The sequence below is a fragment of the Pinus tabuliformis genome, chromosome 6, assembly GCF_031772625.1.
Source record: "Pinus tabuliformis cultivar Carrire ecotype Pingquan chromosome 6, CPIR1, whole genome shotgun sequence".
NCBI classification, from domain to species: domain Eukaryota; kingdom Viridiplantae; phylum Streptophyta; class Pinopsida; order Pinales; family Pinaceae; genus Pinus; species Pinus tabuliformis.
Window position 1 is genome coordinate 513,842,282 of NC_142292.1, and position 17,571 is coordinate 513,859,852.

Genomic DNA, 17,571 nt, shown 5'->3' on the forward strand with positions numbered 1-17,571 from the left:
CCTCAGTGACAGAGGGAGCAACAGTTGTAGGAGAATTTGCTTCCGTGTCAGAGGGAGCAACTAGGATTACCACATGAGGATTTGCTTCAGTGTCAAAGGGAGTTCGCCTCGGAGTTTGATATGAAGGATATTGGGCTGATGCATTATTTCTTGGGATTGGACGTGTGGCAAAGACTATATGAGATCTTCCTCATACAAGGGAAGTACATTGTCCAGATTTTGAGGAGATTCAGTATGATTGAATGCAAGTCCATGGCTACACCAATGGTGACCAATCTAAAGAAGCTGAGTGATTCCGCTTTAGATTCAGATTTGGTGGATCACGCAATGCTTGAAAAAAAGATAAAAATATCGCTTTTTGCAATCAACCGGTAATTATCCAATGTATTTTATTCTTACCAAAATTATTAAACTACAAATACTGAATAAACACACGATTACAATATTCAAAAAAATAAAATGCGGAAACTTTGATAGAAACCAATCACAAAATGGAAACAAAATTTTGTCTCCGGAAAAACCCTGTTGTCGCACAGAATGTCTAGGCACCACGACAATGGCTCAGATCGGGGGTTGTCACCCTGATCCTCAATCTCTCTATTTAAGTTGTCTCCCTACAGCAGGCTAAGGGGGGTAGACCCTATGGAAAAATGGAATGAAGAAGAACCAGTTGGGAACCAACCAGTTCGAGAGACACAGTGAAGCAATCAAGTACTTGATTAAGATTTAGCAAGACTTATAGGATTTGATTAGATTTTAAACGATTGATACCAGTGCCTTATGGAGTCAACAATATTGCTAGGGAAATTAAGACCAAGTAATCGATTAGCGATTGCTGCTTAGATGAATGACTATCTTATATGAAATGCAGATCCTAAAGCTAATGTGAGCTGCAAGAACTTGGTTATTTTTGGTTAAATGCCTATTTAAATGTGAATCCTTCGATCCTTTCTGTGTTGAGCCTGATTTCGTAGTAATTGGCAGAGAGAAGATAAGGCGAAGCACACTAAGGTGTGATTAACGATACCTCTCCTGAAAATCTAACATACCTGGTGCCTTCAGCGCTGCAGAGAGATGTGGCTTTGACGACTGCAAGGTCACCGTTTTAAGTACCATTAAAAGCAGGCTTCTCAAGCAAAGATTGATGGATACCCATCTCTTTATCAACCAAGCTTATGCTTGGAAGTAAATTCTATTTATGCAAATCTAACTTATATGCAAATGCACCAAATGATGCGATGGAGTTAGACTCGAGGATTAGAAAAGACTTGTGTCGCAGAAGCCCTAAATCACCAAAATTAAATGTTCGCTTTATTGGATGAAGACTTAAAATAAACCCCTGAAAATATTACAATTAAACCACAAGCTTATTTCAAATCTTTTTGATACAATTATAGGTCAAAAACTTCTTTGAAATTTAATATCAATGGCAAGAGATGTTCAAAAGTATACTTAGCTTAGGAAACAAAGATATGCGATCTATTATAATTCCATGACAGGGCACTTTAACAATTACTTGAAAATATTCACAATATATCTAACATGTAACATACATCAAATAATTCAAGCAATGACGATCAATTTCAATAGATGCAAGATATTTTAGCAGTTAAATTTCTAGAGATCCAAATACTTTAAAACACCATGAAATTTAAATGCTAATCAATTCCAATCCTAGAATTAAAATGATTATGCTTAGTGACCCAAATCTAAGAAAATTTACCACTTTCCTATAGTTAATCTTTAGATACAAAAAATTTAAGCCCGTTTAACTATAAAGAAATAAAAAAATGTCAACACCACAAAAGTTATCTTTTAGATTTTACCCTTAACACACAAAAAGAACACCAAGAAGAAACTAAAGATTGACAATTTAATTAGTCCTTAGGAAAACTTTTTCAATGTGCTAAGTTTTATGAAGCAAGACTTAATGCGGTAAATGACTAATCAAGATTTTCTTAATGTGACCAAAGTAAAACAAATCAAAATGATTTAATAATTTTAAAATATTTTAATGGGCTAGAGGCCACATAAAAAATTTAAAATCTTTTAATGCGAAAAAATTACTTTTGATTTAAATTTTTTTAGGATATCTCAAAGTCACATAAAAAATAAAAATGAAGACCCTTTTTTTTTTTTTTTAGTTTTTTATTTTTAGGGTTTTTGATTTTTATGTTTTTTTAGTTTTAGAGTTTAAAAGGCAAAATCAAAATCATAAAAATTGAAACAATGAAATAAAATAAAATCAAATAAAAAAAGAAGAAATAAAATTAAAAAGAAGACAAAACCAAAATCGAACTTTTTTTTTTTTATGTTTTAGATTAATAAACAAAATCAAAATGAATCAAAGCAATACAAAATTCATAAACCTAAAAAATATCAAACCTAACCCAACCCCGAATATACAAAGTTAAAAAAAAAGGGAAGGCAATTTGAAATGTCTGCAGGTCTGAAGGTTTTCGACGGCGGGGAGAAGAGAAGGGTTTGGACGCGTTTGTTTTGCAGGTTGAGGGACGACAGCAGGGATGGCAGCGGAAGGAGAGTTCGATGAGCAGCTTAGAGGACTGCGGATAGGGAACAAAAGGAATGGAGCAGTTCGACGACGAGAGAGAGCACGTGGATAGGGATGAGGGTGGTAGCAGCGAGGAAGGCGTGTAGCTTGAGGAGAAGTATGGAGCTACGATGCAGATGGAGAATGCATAGGGAGAAAGATGGGCAGGCGGAGTGAGGGTTTAGTGAGCGGTTTGCAGGTATCGGACAACGGAGACAAGGAGCTTAGGCCATGTGCAGAGGGAGAAATATTGATGCGGGTTAAGGACTACAGGTATGGCAGCGGCGATGGACGTAGATCTGGGTAGCTGCCGACAAAGAAGAGATTGAACAACAAAGAGAAGGACGCATGTAGCAGGGAGCTCGAAATCCGAAAATTCCAGAAACCCTCAAAACACAGACAGTATGAATATTTCGAAAAATTTTGGAAGGGAAAAACGCAGCCCCAAAGGAGGCTCAATTCGGCAACAAATAGAAAACTGGTAGGCCAAAAAAATTAAGAAAATTTCCCAAAAAATTTCTATTTAAAATTTTCTTTCCAGAACTTATGAATTGTTTTTAGAAATTTTGAAACCCTTCAGATTGTAAAACCATTATAAGATTTTTTTCCAGATTTAAAAAAAAATTCAAACCCTTGGACTGCAAAAAGTCTGGATAGTATCCCTGGAAAAATGATTTTGAGGCTAGATCTTACCCTCTAGGGCCTAGATCTGGCTTCAAATCAAACTTCACCTTCAGATCTGCAACTTGTACGTAAAAATAAAAACACCCAGAACACGGATATACAAAAAATAAATAAAACCCAAGTCAGAAAACCCGAAAACTTTACAGATCTATGCACAGGAATGACAGATCTATCAGATCTAGAGAGTGTGAGTCCAACTCCGCTCCCAGATCTGATAATCTAAGGCTCTTAACGACCATATTTATCAATTTCGCACATTAAAAAAAAAAAATTTAAATTTTAAATGAGGTGCTTAGCTCAAAACCCTTCATGCATCACCAATAAAATTTTATGATAAACTCGAGATCAAATCAAGCTCGGCTCTTGAGAAAATATAGATCGGGAGTTGGCTGGTCCAATTGAAAACTTCCCCTAACGCCCGAGGATCTGAAAAACAAGACTTTCCTGCGAGACTCAATCCAACCATTAAAATAAAGCGAGAAAATAATAAAATTCAGATAAATAGAGATACCTGCTATTACATTCAAAATTTAGATTATCACTTAAACCCCAACAACTGAGCAAGATACCTGTACTCAAATCACTCTTCAGAAGTTATCATCAATGGCTAAAAAGAATTTTATGAATGAAAATGACACATCTTACAGTATTTCCATGAAGAGTAACACCGACGAAAAATTAACCCCAAAGTCTTTCTTTATTATAAAAAAAGATTACATGAGAGCTTTTAGCTTAGCACATGACTGAAAGATCGGATGGATCAACTGATAAATGACCTCCTATTTAAAGATAAATCTTCCAACGGCTGGTTCGAGTGATCCTCGTCAAAGCAATCTCGACCATTGATAAGGATGAAAATTTATTTTAATTTCATCTGTTGAAATATTAAATTCTTGAGGAAATTCAAAATTTTCAATTAAATGCATTTTAATTAACTCAAAAATAAAAATTTTGAATTAATTTCCTAAAAAAATTGACTTTGACTTAAACCCCAGGGACCAAAGGCTTAAAATTTAGCAAAATAATTAATTTATCTTAGTCCATGAGCCTTTTAAAATTTGAATTTTAAGGACTGACGAATTTTGCCTTTGGAAAAATTAAATTTACCTAGGACCTAGAATTAATTAAATTTATGGCTTATGATTTTAACTAAGTTTTTGCCAAAAAATTTAATTAATTAACCTATGAGTGGATAAATTATTTTTCCAACCCTCGAGACACTTTACATCATAATTTTCATATCGATTACATCATAAGGGAGAAAATCCATCTGTAATAGATCCTCACGGACCTACCCATTTCTGCGACACAAATATAATCCAGCAGACCAAACAATTTGTAATAAAATAACCTAACCAAATAGTTAAGATTATTACCAAATCACTTTTACATAGACTCGATCTATAACATTAGGACTGCTTAAGATCCCAGTGACAAAATCTATTCCGGCTTTGGGGTAAGACTGAAGGAAAACTCTGCCGACCATCCGAGAATGGATTGGTGAGACAAAAAACCTTCCGGAATGTAGATCGTCACCAGAAAAATAGGTTTACCTAGGCAATTACATACATGACATTGATTTGCTGAGATTATTTACATCATATACACGCAAAATGGGTTTATATTATAACATGATTAGGCGGAAGGGATTTAAGATTATGGGGGAGAGCAATCTTTTGGATTGCCTCAACTCTTTCAGAATCAATCTTGATTCCATCTTTAGAAATGATGTGACCAAGTAATTTCCCTTCAGTTACTCCAAAAACAGACTTAGCCGGATTTAAGGAAATCCCATACTCTCTACATTTATCAAAAACTTGCCTAAGATGACTTATATGACTAATACCATCCTTAGAAAAAACAGTAAGATCATCCTGATAAATTTCGATAAACTTCCCAATTAAACCCTTAAAGGCATAATCCATAGCCCTTTGAAATGTAGCCCCAACATTGGTTAACCAAAATGGCATTCTAATATATTCGAAACTACCCCATGGTGTGGTGAATGTAGTTTTGTGACGATCCTCCTTCTTAACCCATTATATCCAGAAAAAACATCTAGCAATGACATCATTCCAGAACCAGTTACTCTTTGCAACATAGTCTCCATGTTTGGCAAAGGGTAATTACTCCTTCAGTAATTTTCTACTAATAAATATGTTGTTCAAAATAGAATTGATCAGATTGTGGAGTTGGATGAAACTCGTAGGACAGTTTTTGATAATATGTGTAAAAGTCAATCTAACATTAAGAAAAGCTTTGATAAATCGTCTCGGTCTAGATCTTTGTAGGTTGGAGATATGGTACTCCTTTGGGATCGCAAGAATGAAAAACCAGGAAAACATAAGAAATTTGATAGTTTGTGGTTGGGACCATACATTATCCGCAACATTGTTGGGCCAAATTCATTCCACTTGAGCAGATTGGATGGCGAACCACTTGACTTACCTGCGAATGGCCAAATGCTCAAGGTATTCTTCAAAGATGACATTTGATGCCATGGGGCATCGTCTATATTGTATTTCTAACCCTACACCTTGTCATTTCAGCATTTCATTTCTGTTTTATGATTAGATTTACTTTTCATTTTACTAGATAGTTAATAAATGAAGAGCTTATATCTTTCCTGTGCTTAATGTTATATGATGATTTTTGAATGGATGCTACTTGTGTTATATTGTGTGTTGCGTGGATGCAGATTCTGGATTCTCACATTCCTTCGATGCAGCAACGTGTCCCCAAGTAGAGCCAGATGTTGACCACTACGTGTCAACGACCCATAGCAGTACACTCCCTTTTTTCGCGAAAGGGATAACCCCTGATCGATGTGTCCATGCCGTTCAGCTATCATCATCAGCCTGATAATGTTATAATATAAACCCATTCTGCATGTATATGATGTAAATAAGCTCAACAAATCCGTGTCATATATGTAATTGCCTAGGTAAACCTACTTTTCTAGTGACGATCTACATTCTGAGAGGTTTTTTGTCTCACCGATCCATTCTTAGATGGTCAGCAGAGTTTTCCTTCAGTCTTACCCCAAAGCCGGAATGGATTGTCACTGGGATCTTAGGCGAGTCCTAGTGTTATAGATCGAGTCTATGTAAAAGTGATTTGAGAATAATCCTAACTATTTGGTTAGGTTATTTTATTACAAATTGTTTAGTCTGCTGGATTAATTTGTGTCGCAGAAATGGGTAGGTCCATGAGGGTCTATTACAGATGGGTTTTCTCCCTTATGATGTAATAGATATGAAAATTATGATGTAAAGTGCCTTGAGGGTTGGAAAAATATTTTATCCACTCATAGGTTAATTAATTAAATTTTCTGGCAAAAAATTAATTAAAATCCTAAGCCAAAAATTAATTAATTCTAGGTCCTAGGTAAATTTAATTTTTCCAAAGGCAAAATTCGTCGGTCCTTAAAATTCAAACTTTAAAAGGTCTCGGGACTAAGGTAAATTAATTATTTTGCTAAATTTTAAGCCATTGGTCCCTGGGGTTTAAGTCAAAGTCAAATTTTTGAGGAAATTAATTCAAAATTTTTATTTTTGAGTTAATTAAAATGCATTTAATTGAAAATTTTGAATTTCCTCAAGAATTTAATATTTCGACGGATGAGATTAAAATAAATTTTAATCCTTATCAATGGTCGAGATTGCTTTGACGAGGATCACTCGAACTAGCCGTTGGAAGATTTATCTTTAAATAGGAGGTCATTTGTCAGTTGATCCATTCGATCTTTGAGTCGTGTGCTAAGCTAAAAGCTCTCGTGTAATCTTTTTTGATAATAAAGAAAGACTTTGGGGTTAATTTTTCGCAGGTGTTACTCTTCATGGAAATACTGTAAGATGTGTCATTTTCATGCATAAATTTCTTTTTAGCCATTGATGATAGCTTCTGAAGAGTGATTTGAGTACATGTATCTTGCTCAGTCGTTGGGGTTTAAGTGATAATCTAAATTTTGAATGTAATAGCAGGTATCTCTATTTATCTGAATTTTATTATTTTCTCGCTCTATTTTAATGGTTGGATTGAGTTTTGCAGGTTAAGTCTTGATTTTCAGATCCTCGGGCGTTAGGGGAAGTTTTCGGTTGGACCAACCAACTCCCGATTCGTATTTTCTGAAGAGCCGAGCTTGATTTGATCCTGGGCTTATCATAAGAATTTATTGGTGATGCATGAAGGGTTTTGAGCTAAGCACCTCATTTAAATATTTATTTTTTTTTATTTGCTAAATTGATAAATCTGGCTGTTAAGAGCCTTAGATTATCAGATCTGGGAGCGGAGTTGGACTCACATTCTCCAGATCTGATAGATTTGCCATTTTTACAGGGAGTCTGGTATATAGATAGTGGAGCTTCAACTCACATGATAGGGGTTAGAGAATATTTCTCTAACTACAAAGAGGAGCAGATGGATTTCCAAATTACTATGGGTAATAGAACGAAATGTACTCCAGCAAGGAGAGGTACCATAGATTTTTTGGGGGATTCAGGAGAAAGCACCAACGCTTCAGATGTATTGCATGTGCCAGGATTGGGTATGAACCTGATTTCAGTATCTCAGTTACAGGATAAGGGGTATGATGTTCACTTCGTAGGAAAGAAAGTGTATGTCAAACACTCGAGCTGGAAAAAGGTAAGACAAATTGGAGTTCGAAGTAACAGGTTGTAACGGTTACAAATCGATTCTCCAATGGCACTGATAAGTAGTAATAATAGTAGTGGGAAGGAGCTGAATGAATTATGGCATAGGGGAATGGGACGTCTACATCATGGAGCACTCATGATGCTCAAAGAAGCCGTAACAGGGGTTCCTGAACTTGGAACCGAACACGATGATGTGTGCAGAGGGTGCATACTTGGGAAGTATGCTAAGGTGGCATTTCCAAGGAGTGATAGTAGAGGTGATGGCATGTTAGGACTTATACACTCAGATATTTTTGGCTCGTTGTCCACTAGAGCTCTCAGTGGTGCCGAATATTTTGTCACGTTTATTGATGATCATTCCAGGAAAATGTGGATCTACTTCTTGAAGACGAAGGATGAGGTCTTCAATCATTTCAGAGAGTTTAAAGCTCTCGTGGAGAATGCGACAGGGGAGAATATCAAGGTGCTTCGCTCAGATAATGGTGGAGAATACATTGATAAATACTTCACAAATTTCTATGCGAAGGAAGGCATCAAGAGAGAATGGACAACTCCATATAATCCACAACAGAATGGTGTAGCAGAGCGAAAAAACAAAACCAGTGTTGGAGCTGCAAAGGCTATGTTATATGACCAGGGTCTACCTAGATTTCTGTGGCCAGATGCATGTAACACGACAGTGTATATTCATAACAGGACTCCTCATAGAGCATTGGGGAAGAAAACGCCAGAAGGTGTCTTCACAGGGAAGAAGCTAGAAGTCAGCCACCTCAGAATTTTTGGCAGCATTGCTTATTGTCACGTGCCAGACGATAAAAGGAACAAACTGGATCAGACTGCAGAGAAGGGGTTCTTTGTTGGGTACAACGAAACCTCAAAGGCATTCAGAATCTACATTCCTAGCAGTAGGAAGATAGTAGTAAGGAGAGACGTAAAGTTCATGGAGGACCGAGCTTTCAGGGGGTCTCGTGAGATGTGTGCTAGTGATTAGAATTAGTCAGCAAAAGTTCCTTTAGTCCAGCAGCAGGGGCAGCCAGTGGGACAGGCAGGAGGATAGTCGCAAGGGTCAAGTACTGTGACTAGTACCAGTATTTCCTCAGGTGCAGGAAATCCGGGGAGTTCTCAGTAGATGGAGCAGAAAAGACAAGATGAGGAGGAGCTGGAAGAACCTCCCACGACTAGTGGTCGAGCCAGCAGAGAGGTTCATCAGACATTAAGAGATGTAGAGGAGTTTATTGGAACTCCTAGGATGAGCAAGAGACAGCGCAAACAATCTGAAAGATGCCAAAAATTGGTAGCTCAGGTTGGAGAACCTTCCATTTTTCAGGAGGCCGCACAACATCAGGTGTGGATAGATGCCATGGTAGAAGAATATAGCTCTATCATGAGGAATGATGTTTGGGAGGTAGTGCCCAGTCCAAAAGACAGATCAGTTGTAGTTTCAAGATGGATCTACAAGATCAAGTATGTGAAAAATCACAGTGTGGAAAAGTACAAGGCTAGGTTCGTGGAAAAGAGGTATGCACAAAAGGAAGGGATAGATTATGAGGAATCCTTCGCCTCAGTTGCCAGATACACTTCTATCCGGTCAGTTATATCTCTAGTAGCTCAGATGGGATGGCAGATTCACCAGATGGACGTCAAGACAACCTTCTTGAACGGAGTGATAGAGGAGGAAGTGTACATAGAACAACCAGAGGGCTTTGAGACTCAGGAGAGGTGCACATATGTGTGCAAATTGAAGAAGGCTCTATATGGGCTGAAGCAGGATCCCAGGGCATGGTATGGTAGAATTGACACCTACTTGCAGCAGATGGGGTTTGTCAAGAGTGACGCAGATCCCAACCTTTACTATTTGATGGTGGAGGATGAGCCTCTTATTCTAGTTTTGTATGTGAATGATCTATTCTTGACAAGATCATCAGGGTTGATAGAGGATTGCAAGAGAAACCTTGCAACAAAATTTGACATGAAGGATTTGGGTTTGATGCATTATTTCCTAGGATTGGAGGTGTGGCAGAAGGATGGGGAGATCTTCCTTGGGCAAGGAAGATACGCTACAGATATTTTGAAGAGGTTCAAAATGCAGGATTGCAAACCCATGTCTACACCCATGATTACCAACTGGAAGAAGATAGATGCATCAGATGACAAGGATATCGACCCCACCTTGTATAGACAGCTCATTGGGTCTCTCATGTATCTGGTCAACACTAGGCCAGACATTTTCTTCGTAGTCAATACCCTTAGTCAGTTCATGGTGGAATCGAAAAGGGTACATTGGGTAGTAGCGAGGCATATTCGAAGGTACATTCGTGGCACAGTTGAGTATGGGTTGAAATATACTTGAGAGGATGATGTTAGACTTTGTGGGTACACAAATGCAGATTGGGTAGACAATTCAGTGGACAGGAAAAATACCTCTGGGTACTGCTTCATGTTGGATCATGGATGGTTTCTTGGTGTAGCAGGAAACAGAAGTCAATAGCATTGAGCTCTGCAGAAGTAGAGTATATAGCAGCCATCATAGCTACGTGCGAAGCTATATGGCTTCGGAAGTTGCTAGTGAGCTTGTTCAGATAGAAGATGGAGGTGACTAGTGTCTATTGTGATAATCAAAGTTGCATAAAGCTCTCTAAGAATCCATTGTTTCATTACAGGTCGAAGCACATCGATATTCGGTGTCACTTCATCAAAGATTGTGTACAACGAGGAGCAGTCCAGCTATAGTATGTTCCCACAGAAGAGCAGGTTGCAGATATACTCACGAAATCTCTAGGGAGAGCTAAGTTCATATATATAATATCCCTTATCAGGAATATACCTCAAACACAAGCAAACTCCAACCAGAGATGGACTGGGAGGGCATTTACCAAATATGTCGCCTCTAAAAAGAGGACGAGATCCAGAGGCTACCTGGCCCTTTCCAGACTCTGTCTAAGAGTATAATAGAAACACACAAGTGGTATAATAGCCGAGAATGCTCAAAGAGATACAAATAACAATGATACAATATATATCAAATAAACCATAAGCAGATACACAAGAAATGCAAAGAGAATGCTAAGCCATTTTATTATACTGAGTAATAAAATGAGTACAGGAGGTGATCAGGAAGATGGCACCTCTACTTGCACTAGGCAAGTGAAGGAATACACTCAGAATAGCGAAGGAATGGTCCCTCTCTGATCTGCGTCCAACCTGCTGGGAAACTGCTATGCTGCTGCTGCTGCTAGAAATAAAATGAGGGTTTGGGGCTGCTCCCCTCCTCAGAAAAGGCTGAAACTCTGGACTCGGACTCTACTCAAGAAACCCAGAAAAACCTAGAAAGCTCTCCTGGAAAGGTCGACCCTCGAAAATCACCCCCTTGGGGTTTTGCACAGTCTCTTAGTGCTCTGCGCTGCCATTGAATGCAACCCTCCAGAAATATGCCTGAAACCCCTGCCAAAAACTCTGCAGCTGCAAGGGCTGCTCCCTTGCTCTACCTCCCAGCACCAAACCAGAACTGCGTCCCTCTCTCAGTGCTGCGCAGTCCTCCAGGACTGCGTCCCTCTCTCAGTGCTGCGCAGTCCTCCAAAATGTTCATAAACTGCTGCTGAAATGCTGAAGTATCTACTGCTGAAATGCCAATGGAAATACCTTGCCCGAGCAGGCACTCGAAGTCCCCCGGGGCTAAGGGTGAGATCTCCGAACGGAGACACTCAATGCACTAAACAGTGCTGCAAACTAGCTAAACAACCAGCGTGCTCTAAGTCGAAATGACTATCACAAATTCTCATAACTGAATGATCAAAATGAGGGGGCTCCTCTCTCATTTATAGCCTTTGCCTCTCTCAATCCCAAGGCTCTCCTCCTCCTGCATGATTCCCCTCTTGCCACGTGTGTCTTCCCTCCTGCGCAGTCCCTCCATGTGTCTGTGTGGGCTCCATTTCTGCGTCCCCCTTTGGCCCCCTTGGCTCCCCTTTAAGTCACAACGTTGTGCTACTAGGAAGTGACTTTTTATTCTAAAAGTGAGTTATGTCCCCCTTCCTCACTTTTTTTATTTACAAATAACTATAGAAGGCAAAATCTGGACAAAATCGAATATTCCAATTAGCCATGGCTAATTAGTAATATTACAATATATTTCAGAGAACAGATGGGTATGGTGGAGAACCCATTTCAGTAGCAGAGACAGGCTATTTTGGATATTGCAGATGTTGTAGTTGCAACAACAACAAATGAGAGGGAGTTGCAGTGTGGATGTAGTATTGGCAGCAGTATGGCAGGGTCAACAGCAACACATATGCAACAAATATCAGAGTTATGCAGTAGTTGGTGAGCAATAGTAGCTAGACATCAGCAGCGTGACAAGAGATGATACAGAGAAGGGTGTTGCTACAGGGGGCAACAACACTAGAACACATTCCTTGCTAAGAGGGAGTGTTAGTTTTTGTAGCATCGAGTGTGTTCTAGCCTCAAAATTTTGTGGAGAGGCTAGAATACATGAGATCTCCAAAACCCAGAAATCGTTTCTGGAAATTCCACCTAGAAGTGTCTCAATTAGATTATTAACCAATTTTTAAATATTTCCTAACTCTAAACATAGGGAATATGGTTAATTAATCAGTGTTAATTGATATAAGGTGAGAATCATCTAGAAACTCACACAGATCGACCGAGAAATGATCCTAGCCATTGATTAAGTTTTAATCTTGGCCGTTGGTGCTCCAACAATGGATTATAAAAGAAAATCGATGTGGTGGTGGAGATCATCTAGTGTTGATACTCAATTGCCCAGGCAGTTCGATTTTCTCAGTAACAACAGCTCACCAAAGAAGATAGAACCACAGGGTGAGTAGTAGGAGGAAGAGGAAAGCAACAACATTCCGGGACGAAGTTTTCAGTTCCTGGAAGAGTCGAAGGAAGGAAGGCCGAAATCTTCAGAGGGCCAGCGTAGGGACTATGCAGAGGCTGACGCAGGCATTTAATCACAGAGGTCAGTGAAGCTATTTCGAAGGCAGAAAATAGTTGTGGGGTGAGAAAAATGCTCACAATATTTTTGCCAGTGTTTTCTTCAGATTAGATTGCCCGCTGGGCATCTAAATTATTGTACTTAGAATTGCTGTTGAACATTAATAATAAAACCCTCATCTGCTGCACCGGTTTTCCCAAGTTGGATTTTTTCTAGGGACAATTGTCCAAAAATTATTGTGTCAAATTTATTGTGTGTGCTACAATTTCTTTGTTTTCAGTATTTTATTTTCCGCAGTATTTTTATGGTGAAAATTACCGCTGTGATTTTATTTGTTATTTTCCATAAGCAACTAAACTGCAGAATTAACTTTTGAGTTAGAAGAATAATCTCCAGTAGTTGCAATAGATAAATTTTCACATGATCTTGAGATGGTGAGATTGAATTTCATCCATTGAGATCTAGGGTTAGAGATTTTGGTCATTAAAGAGAAAAAAGGAGAAAGGGAGAGCGAAAAAGCACACTTCTTTTTGAGAAGAGATGAAGATGAGCCGAGGAGAAAAAATAGAGGAGCAATAAGGAGAAGGGCATAAATCCCAAGGAGAGAAGTCTTTAGATTGGGCACACACTTCTAGGAAAAGTTTCCAGCCATTAAGCAAGTCGTACAACTAAGTATGGGCACGATTTTCTAGGCAAAGAAGGGCACAAAAATCAATGTGTATATTGTTGTACCATACAAGCTATCTCTGCATAGAAATCGAGGCAGCAAGGGCACATTTTTCTAGGCTGCATTTGGGCATGATTCTCAAGTGAAGTAACAGGCATATTTGGCACAAAATTTGAGGCAAGAAGGGCACAAATTTCGAGGTCTGTTCAACCACATTTACTGCAGGCCGTACAGCAGCAAATGTGGGATGTACAACACGAGAATTGAGGCAGATTAAGCAGCAGAAAATTTAGGGACTGTTTGGCATGATTTACGAGATAAGTACAAATTTGTATTGCTAGAAATTACACCTATTGTAAAGAAATTTCCTCACTGGGTTCAATCATAAATTCCTCTTCTCACTGGTTTTCCCTTTGAGGTGTTTCCAGGGGCATTGCCCAAAATTTCTATGTCAAATGTGTGGTTGCATACTGTTGTTTTGCGATGCTTAATATCAAATTTAGTCATTTGTATTTCCGCTCATAAAAAAAATCAGATTGTATGTATTTAAATTTAAATGCATTATTTGAGAAAGCTTTTATTGGAGACAGAAATCAGAGTTTGACTAAGCGTTTGAAAAAATTCCTACAAGGGAAAATTGACTTGTAGGTGGTTTTTCAACAGTTTGAAATCAAACATTGATGCTGCTTGCCATATGGGGTCTCCAAATGTCTAGTCACCTGCTAAGAATAGCACTGCTAAAATTAGCACATTTTTGGAATCCAATGAAACTCACACCATGGGAAAATCTTGCAACTAGGTCCTCAAATATGAAATAACTTCAACAATCGAACCACTCTCCAAAAAATATTAGAAATAGTAGCCTACTAGAAATAGAAATTACTAAAAATAACAATTTCTCAGATTTGTCTAAAAACAGAGCCCCATGTTTATCTCCTCAAAGGGTGTCCAAAAATGTGATCAAATTTGTAAAATACGACACCACAAATTCACTCTAATCACACCCCTTTGGCGTCGTCAACCTCCTATACTTACACTAAATACCACATTGCATATGTATGAGGTACATGCTGCCATTGTATCAAATATCCACAGGTATCTCTGATGTGTCCTTTTCATGTACCTATATAAAATATAACTTTTTTGAACTCTATCCAACCATCTATTCCTAAATAACAAAGACACACGGCCATGTGCCAAGTCTAAAAGGCACTCAATGAATTGACGGTGTTGTGGTCAGTGGATCAACTAACCAATTCACCTGCTGTAATGTACTCATGATGTTGATTATGTGTTATATTCTTTGCATGACTAGGCTCATGCATGATTCGTGTGCATCAGGCATAGTGGGAGGGGGCTGGAACCCCCAAATATTTTTTCTTTTTGGGTGGCTTTTTGTGTTCGTATTTGGCACATAGTTTTTCAGCCCATGGTTTTTTTATTCTAGTCAAGGAATTAAGGTTGTAATCTAATTTGGGTCAATGGATTAGGGTTTTGGATGCCGGATGTTCTTATATATTGTATTGTAAATGATGATGAAATTTAAAGGTGTGGCTCTAAAATAATATATCTCAACCGAAAAGTACCCATTTGAAGCAATCACTTTCCCATGGATGCATGGGAGCTAGTGCATCACTATTAAAAATCTCTAATTCAGCCTGATCTTGAAGACTAGAACCAAAATATGTTCTTATGAACATGTTGGAGCTTAACATTGAATAAGCCTAGGGAAATTCTAAACCAAATTAAATTAGAGGAAGGGGATTTCTTTTCAAGGGAATCTTTATGGGTACCTTGGTGCTTTTATGATTCTAGATAAGCATGCCAATTTTTAGGGGAATCACAGAGTCATAAGATGATGTCGTCCTTTACCAAATAAATTTTTAGGGAAGGCGGGTTTCTTTTCCTGAAATCCTCTTTCTCCTATTTCTTGTTTCGTTGTCATTTCTTTTTCATTTTCCTTTTTCTTGTTTTGGTAGCATATGTTTTGACATATATCAATGCACTAACGGGTCTTCATTGTTGTAAATCATCTTCATACCTTAAGGGAAGATATATTTTAAGGTGTGCAATTTAGCACCATCAAACTTTAGTAACTTCAGTTTTCTATTGGATCCCTTGTTACATACTCTTCATGCTTAACATTGTATATAGAAAATTATATTAATTTTTGTTCTTTCTTTTGGTGATAACTCACGAATGATTGACAATCAGTTGATAGATATATATTTCGTTGGGTTTATATTCATTTTCTCCATCATTAAAAAACAAAGTTCATGGTTGAAAATTCTTAGTAGTATTTAGATGGATTATTCATTTTTCTTTGTAGATGGTTGAAACTGGAGTCAATGGATGATATTCTTCATTGTATTTTAATTTCTGTACCAGGACAAAACTAATGATCTTTCCGAACAGCTTGAGGCTGGATTTGGACCAAATGGATTGGGTATCATTGCTATCTCTCATGTATGAATCAAAACCACTTTTGTTGCATTGCAAAATTTGAGTTGAAATTTAGGGTAGATTAGTTTTTGTTAATAGGAGGATTATGGTAGTAATCTGTAATTCGCATACATTTATATTATTATCTCAATACATAATTGTGTTTCTATGTTTAAAATATGTTCATGCTGAAAAGCCACTCTAAAATTGAACTGTGAATTTTTTAAGCCTTTGATTTCTTGATGATTCTATTCAACATAATTCCAATCAATTAGTTTAAGTTTTATAAGATAATATAAGATCATTTTATTAATGTATAATGAAAGACCATAAATAGGTGAAATGTCCAATGAATGACCATAAACAGGTGAAAGGGTTTGCTAGGTACATAAGGGTCAATACAGAAGGTTAGTTAAAAGTGTATAAAGTTTTTGATCCAGTAATAACCTTTGTCTTGACTATTTTCATTGAATGATTACATTGTTGTCATCTTAAAATTTATTTGTTTACAATTGCATCTACTTGTACCATGTCCATTGAGAGGGCTATGCTTACTAAATATGGGGTAATTTCTACTTCAATACATTAATGCCAAATTAAGTGCATTTTCTATCAATTTAAGCCACATGGACATGGGACGTTGATTAACATTGGTCAAACTATATATCTTATTATGCTATGATTATGATGACTTCTTACTAGTTATTCCTACATGGTATGATACAATGTTGCAAATATCATTTCACAGAATATATCACCCAAGCTCTGGAAAGAAACTTATTGGAAATATTAGGGAAAATATACGAAATCATCCGAAGATAGCGTCAACAATAAACTTGGACCTGAAAAACTCGGAAAATATTGGACAAATTGGCAAACTGAAAAAATTGGGAGAAATCTGAAATATTGGGTGAAATCAAATATATTTGAAAAACTGACATGTTCTTACAACAAGATATAATTACAAAAAATGATATAGAACGTCATCAAGGTTGATATACAAATATGGATGTTTTTATCTATTTGGCAATTAGAAAATTCAGGTCTAGATTATTGTTCAACGTTGCATTTAATGCCTTATCCTTGTTGACGGCATAATAAGCCATTGTGGTGTTGTTATATCATTGATCTTGCCAAAGCTTTAAAATTCCTGGTTCTTGTATTCTTAAAAGAATATGGAATCTTGGTAGGTTGTTTCAGGACAGTTGCATTGGGACTGTGGAGGCTATTGCAGTAGATGGAATTTGTCTGCTTGTTTAATTTCGACTTTCATTGTGGTGAAGGCACAAATTGGGTTGATTTTGTCTTTTACTGGGAAGATATTGGCAAAGAAAGCTTCTAATGGGGCGTGTTACCTCTTCAATCTGCGCACGAGATAAGTCTAATCTTCTGTTGGAAACAATGTTAATACTGGGGGGGGGTGAATCAGTATTAAGGCTAATTCAAACTTTTCTGCCAATTTATATTTAACATTTAAACTTGACATCCATTCATGTGAGCAATCAATAATAAATCATGTGCAGCAATATGAAATCAACACATAAATACACACCATGAGCAGCATACACATTGGACATAGAGGTTTAATGTGGAAACCCTTCCGGGAGAAAAACCACCA

The 17,571-nt window shown here is 37.5% G+C and overlaps 1 protein-coding gene across 9 annotated transcripts in view; it reads left to right on the forward strand.

Annotated features, from left to right (window-relative positions):
• Nucleotides 1-17,571, forward strand: part of LOC149259559 (uncharacterized) — a 112,732-nt gene that overhangs the window by 30,087 nt on the left and 65,074 nt on the right. For 3 of the 9 annotated variants that reach the window (XR_016257699.1, XM_089418680.1, XM_089418688.1), the window contains one exon: nt 15,900-15,977. The exons of 3 other annotated variants lie outside the window; for them this stretch is intronic. Coding sequence is in view for 5 of the 6 variants with exons in the window: in XM_089418680.1 (XP_089274806.1) it covers nt 15,900-15,977 (78 nt within the window). In the remaining variant the exon portion in view is untranslated. The remainder of the gene's footprint in view (nt 1-15,899; nt 15,978-17,571) is intronic. 3 more of the 9 variants (XM_089418683.1, XM_089418707.1, XM_089418701.1) reach the window with 1 other exon arrangement.